Here is a 6,461-nt window from a genome sequence, read left to right as displayed (position 1 = left end):
ACCTTTAATATTATTCGATTATTTTGATAATAATTAAGGTACAAAATAAAATAAGTAATAACCAAAAATATAAAATAAAATAACCACCGCCGCATGATGACAAAATTCAAAAATAATTTTAAATATGTTATTGCTAAAATTGACAAGACAAAATTTAACGTTAACAACTTAACATTATTATAAAAGTTATGATCAATTAATAAGAAAGTCTAAGGCCAGCACTTATATTTTTTGTCAGCATTTAACCATAAAAAAAAAATAATTAATCTTACATCATTAGATATCATCTCACACCATTAAAAATATTAATAATAATTAATTAATGGCCAAACATCACAAATTCTGTTAGCCTCTAACACTCCTCGTTATAAAAATTAGCTACTCTAATATTTTTATCGCTTACTACTTGGCTATATTTCTTATTTTCTTTTCCTGTTTTAGATAACAACATACTGATCTAGATCTCTGTAATTTATGTATAGAAACTTGATGGAGAGCAAGCAAGAATTGCAGACTATTTTGATGTGATTGCGGGAACAAGCACTGGTGGCCTCATTACAGCAATGTTGGGTGCCCCAGATGCCAATGCAAACAACCCTCGTCCAAAATATACTACTGATGATATAAAAAATTTCTATATCGACGACGGTGCCAAAATTTTCCCTCCTAACACTCCTACTCCTAATTCTGGGCCCAAATATGATGGAAAATTTTTACACGACACTTTGAAAGCAGAATTGGGATCAACCCGATTGGTTCAATCATTCACCAATCTTGTGATTCCAACCTTTGATATATTACGACTTAGGCCTACTATTTTCTCAAAGTTTAAGGTACCGGGCGATCATATATATATAATCTATATTTTTCTAATAATTTAGAAAGAAAAAATAAAATTAAAAATAATATGTTGGTGGCTGGTGATGCATGTAGGCTCAAGAAGATGAATTCAAATACTTGAATGGACTCCTCTCAGATATAAGCATAGCAACTTCAGCTGCACCTGTTTATCTCCCAGCACATTGTTTTACCTCTGAAGATGGTAACACAGAATTTAATATGATTGATGGTGGTGCAGCTGCCGGTAATCCGGTAAATTAAACCGTTATAATTTATATTTTTTAAATTATATAGCTTAAAATTAATTCTCATGAATAAACTAAAATCATTTTATAATCATTCATCTATTTTTTTTACTAACTTAAGTTTTTGAAAAAAAGTAGTATATATCATAATATGATATCAAATTTTGTATGTTCACAAAATTTAGAATTTCATAGTTGGTGAACTCAAAAAAAAAAAAAAAAAGAGAACAATATAAGTTAAATAAAAAAAAGAAAAAAAATCTATGTAAAAATACAAACAAATCTAAAAGAGATTTTTGTTTAAAAAAATATATTACAAATATAATTATTCATATATCTCATTTTTATTTTTTACCACCGTTGAAATAAAGAAGTAATATCATGACATATTTATATTTATCTAATTAATTAAATACATCTAACAATATGAACTAAGAGTAGTAGTTAGTATAAAATTATACTAGCTTATAACATTAATTAGTCATTAAGTCTTCCTTGCTTTTAATATGGTGAAAATTCAGGTTAGACAACTTATTAACTAAGAACAGTCAAAGACTAATTTTTATCTAACCATTCTCAGTTATTAATTTTCATAAAATTAACTACATATGAATTTTCACCTTTAATTTCAATGTACTTAATAAACCTTGATAAACTGAATTTTGATAGACTCAATTAAAGAATATCATTTGTGCCAATTTATATAAAAACTTTAGGTGCTTTATTATTTCTAAACACAATGTTATGTATGTATAATTTTTTCTCGTCAGGTATTGGTGTCTCTGAGTGAATTAGGACAAGAGAAGATGAAGCATCCAGAATTATACCCAATGATGGACAGAGCAGACGACTGCTCCAATATCCTGCTGCTGTCTCTGGGTTGTGGAGTTCAACCGCCGGTGGCTGCGCCGGGATGGGACGTTGCCACAGTAAATCAATGGAATCTAATAGCATGGATGGCTGAATTTGATGCATCGTTTAACCTAAAAACATCTCCTATGTTGGAGATTATCGGTGCTGCATCAACAGACGTAGTGGAGTATTATGCTTATAGTCTCTTTAAAGCTCGTAACGCTGAGCGCAATTACCTTCGAGTTCAGGTACATTCAGTTTTATGAATTTAAATGAAAAAAGAAAATTAGGAACCAACTTAAAACTAATTTTATAATCTATTGCTTTTATAATTAGATCAACAATAACATTACATATTATTGCAGACGGATGCTCTGACCCCCGATATGGATAAGATGGACAATGCAGACCCGGATAACTTGAACAATCTGGTGGATATTGCGAATAAGATGATAGATGGAAACGTTAAAAAGATCAATCCAGTAACTTTCCAACTCGAACCCATCGATGATACTACTACGTATCAACAGGAGCTTATACGGTAATTAACTATACATACATACATAAAGATAGTTGTTTTTGAATATGAATAATACTAATTATTCTTAATTTATTGCATGTAGCTATGCTAAGATTCTGTCCGAAGAGAGGAAGGGTCGAATCGCTAAATTGGGATCCAAGAAATATTAGTGTTGAATTCATGGAAAGTACTGTCGCAGCAACGTCAATAATCATCATCGTCTTGTTTCAATTATCCTTTAAATTTGTGTGTGCAAGCAGTTAGATATGTCTTCCGTATCTTTTGTGCTTTGTTTTCAATAAATGATGTTGCTTTACTATTCTAAGACCGATCAATAAAAGTGATGACGAGTTAATCTGGTATCTCAATTGAATTTTTAGAACAATTTTTTACTTTCTTCCAAAAGAGAAATTTTTATTCTATTATTCAGAGAGTTGGGTGTTTGCTGTGTGGTTTGATTCGGTTTTAAGAAAAAAAGTCATTCGAACCGAACATTTAATTTAAGTACCATATGGTTTGGATTCGATGAACTTTTTTTAAAAATTCGATCTGATCCGATCCGATTACAAGCGGTTTGGATCGGTTTAAATTTGTGGTTTTTAAATAAAAAATTAAATACATATAACAAATCTCAACTAAGGATGTCAATGGGGTAGGGCGGGGCCGGGGGATGCCTCCCTGCTCCCCATCTCCGCCCTCAGATTTACTCCACATCCCCACCCCATTTCCCGCTGTGGGGGAAAATTGCTCCCCATCCCCATTCCCCATGGAACCCCATTCTCCGCGGGGACCCCATTCCCCATCTACATAATAGTTCTAATTAATTATTAATTTTCATATGAATAGAGCTACAAGTATCTATCTTATATAAAAACTGCAAGATTTTATACAAAAAGTCTAAATAACACGATGGTGACTTCTTTTGAAATAACGCAATGAGGAGACGCAACGACGAGCCAAAGAAAAAAACAGTGGACGAGGTGGGAGACGCGACAACAGAGAGGAGAATGGACACGACGGCAGAGTTACGAAAAGGAACGCCGCAAATAGAAATTACGACACGGTAAGGGTGATGGCACGGTGAGGTGTGACGATGCGGTGAGAAGGGTGACGAGGGGTGGCTACAGAGAGGTTGGATGGAGTATGGACAGCCTTAGGGATCTCTGAATTGAAGAGAGGTTATGCAAATAAAGATTAGGAGTTTTGGGTTTCTATATATATGTGTGTGTGAGAAATGACTAAAAAACATATATGAGAAATAAACTATTAAGGATAATTCAAAGAATTCATAAATTTTGGGGAATAGCGGGGACGGGACGGGGATCCCCGCTCGGGTCCCTGCGCCTGCTTCGGGGGAATTTTGTCCCCCATCCCCATCCCCGCGGGAAAAATTTCCCACAATCGGATCCCCATTCGAAGCAGTTCCCGCAGGGATCCCCACGTCTCGTGGAATTTTGCCATCCCTAATCTCAACATCAAATTTTAAATAATTAACAATAACATAACAAGTCTTAATAATATCTTAAAAAGCCAACGATAACATAACAATAGAAATAAAATTATAGGTTAGTTAAAATAAATAAATAAATATTTTGAACATAAAAGATTTATTAAATAATAATAATATATGACTAATAGAAAAATGTATAACAAATTGAACATGTTATAAGTATAATCGTAAATATAATAATAAAATAATAATATTATAGCACATTGTACGGTTTGGATTGGATTGGATCGATTATGAAGAGTATATTCGAAATCTGATCTAATTCAGCGGTTTGCAAAAAATAGAATCCAATCAAATCTGAATTAGTACAGTTTTAATCGATTTTCAGTTTAGATTGGATTGGACGAGTGGTTTAATTTAAATTGGTTTAAATTTAAATCCCTAATTCAGATTACGAAAAAGAACGATTCTTTTTTCACATCAACTACTACTCAAAGTAATTTATAAATGATAAGATAACATATATAATTAAGAAAACGAATGAGATTATAATCAAATATGGAATAAGAATCTTTTACATTATAAAATCTCTCACCTACTTGACTTCCATGTGCTAAAGCGATGTTACATACACAAACATTTATTTGTGTAGTTACTATCACATTCTTATATAATATGTGAATATTAAATATAGAATATAAAAAAAAACTAATTATACTTTTTCCAATAAACTATAAACACTTAGTTAAAAGGTTGATAAAACTGTACAGAAATACAAAGTAATTAAATCTTACTGAAAGCACGAAGTTAATTTTTTTTTTTTGGTAAAAATGACAATTAAATCTTTGAGGATTTTCTTCGACTTCAGATTTATTAGTCTTTAAATAAAAAAAAATATATCAATTAGGTCTTCTACAATAACAAATGGTAGATATGTATATGTTAGTGGATAGTGCAAAACGAAATAGAATTTACTCATAGATTTTATTATCTACAGTGGTGTATATTCTATTGTTGTTACATGAGTATAGAAACATATAATTTTGATGGTGAAGCATTTATTATATTCTGAATTTTCATATAATATTTATCAACTACTCTTTATTTATCACTAATTTTATTAAAATAGATGAAATTTCACTCCAAAAATTATTATCTACATGATAATCTTTTATGAATAAATACGTCACAGTAATAATAGTACATATAAACACCACCGTTAAATTTTATGTGATCCATTGATAGAAAAACATAATGTGTCTACTATTTGTCATTGATGAGGACTAAATTAGTACTTTTTTTTATGAATTAATTAATCCAAATTAAAATATTAAAAAATTTAATTATATTTTACTCTCTTATTTTTTTGGTGTAGAAAATTTTTAAATTGTGAAGCATTTAAATTGATAGGTCCGATTTTGATGTTTTTATTTATTTAAACAAAAAAAACTCAATTTGAATTATCTGATTTGTATTATTAAAAAAAATTGAAATGATTAAAAGTAAATTGGACCGATTTGTATGTTTATATATACCTCATGCCTAAATTACTCATTAGAACTCTCATCTTTTTTTTCTTCTTCATTCCTCAACTTTTCAAAACTCTCCATATACTTTATTCCTTTGTTTTGAAAAATTGCAATGAGAATTGAGTATTTTCAATGTGAGTCAAAAAAATAAAATAGATGATAGAATTATGTTAAAAATATATTATCAAAGTTAAATTTTATTATAAATATATAAAGGAGTAAAATTTGTATGTGAGAATCTATTTGATATTTGAAGGTTAGATTTTATAGTGCACAAATTGGTGAAGAGTCCAATTTGTATTGAGATAAATATTTTTTTATCTTGAAATAAATCAAAGAGTCCGATTTATACATTTAATTTTTTTTAATATTAAAATACAAATAAAAAATCTAAATCTAATACTCAGAATTGGACATTTTTTTTAAAACCATGAATCTGTCTCTTAAATTTGTGTGCTCCGCATAAAATATCTTTTTGTAAAGACACTTTGTTGCATTATTATTGGACGTATTAATGAACATATTATATTTGAATTTTTTAACAAATTAGAATAAAATCAATTTTTTTATAACAATAACAATAAATCCAATTGTTATTAGATTCGATCGAACCAGCCAATTTATATAACCCACTGGATCATGATTTTTTTTTATTTTTTGTTTTTAAAAATTAGGATATATTTGTCTTTTTATCAAAATTTTAAACATGATTCGGTTTAGATCGTGTAAATCGATCGGATCAAATCGGGTCTAATAATTATAATACCAGTAATTGGATTTACTATTGTTGCTATAATAAACTGATTTTGTTCTAGTTTATTAAAAATAAATTATTAATCGATTTAATAAAAATGTTCAATAATATCATGACATATGTAAATTTAAAAAAAAAATATTTTTAGTGTCTTTATCAAAATAATCTCTTATTTAAAAACATTAATAAAAACCCAATAACAAAAATAAAAAGAGTCTAGGAGCAACGTGAGGTCAACATACAATAAATGTGCCAAAATGTACGCCTTTTA

At 29.2% G+C, this 6,461-nt stretch overlaps 1 protein-coding gene across 2 annotated transcripts in view; it reads left to right on the top strand.

The window, feature by feature from the left end:
- The window catches only part of LOC107642338 (patatin-like protein 2), a 4,441-nt gene extending 1,616 nt beyond the window's left edge, over positions 1–2,825 (top strand). Inside the window, exons 2-6 of one of the 2 annotated variants that reach the window (XM_016345652.2) lie at positions 483–833; positions 934–1,092; positions 1,856–2,185; positions 2,303–2,478; positions 2,561–2,825. In XM_016345652.2, the coding sequence (XP_016201138.1) occupies positions 483–833; positions 934–1,092; positions 1,856–2,185; positions 2,303–2,478; positions 2,561–2,627 (1,083 nt within the window). In that variant the 3' untranslated portion in view covers positions 2,628–2,825. The remainder of the gene's footprint in view (positions 1–482; positions 834–933; positions 1,093–1,855; positions 2,186–2,302; positions 2,479–2,560) is intronic. The other variant, XM_016345653.2, reaches the window with a different exon arrangement.

Source organism: Arachis ipaensis, chromosome B05, assembly GCF_000816755.2.
Source record: "Arachis ipaensis cultivar K30076 chromosome B05, Araip1.1, whole genome shotgun sequence".
NCBI lineage: Eukaryota > Viridiplantae > Streptophyta > Magnoliopsida > Fabales > Fabaceae > Arachis > Arachis ipaensis.
The sequence above is the reverse complement of the archived record's forward strand: the minus strand, read 5'-3'. Positions and strand labels throughout refer to the sequence as shown.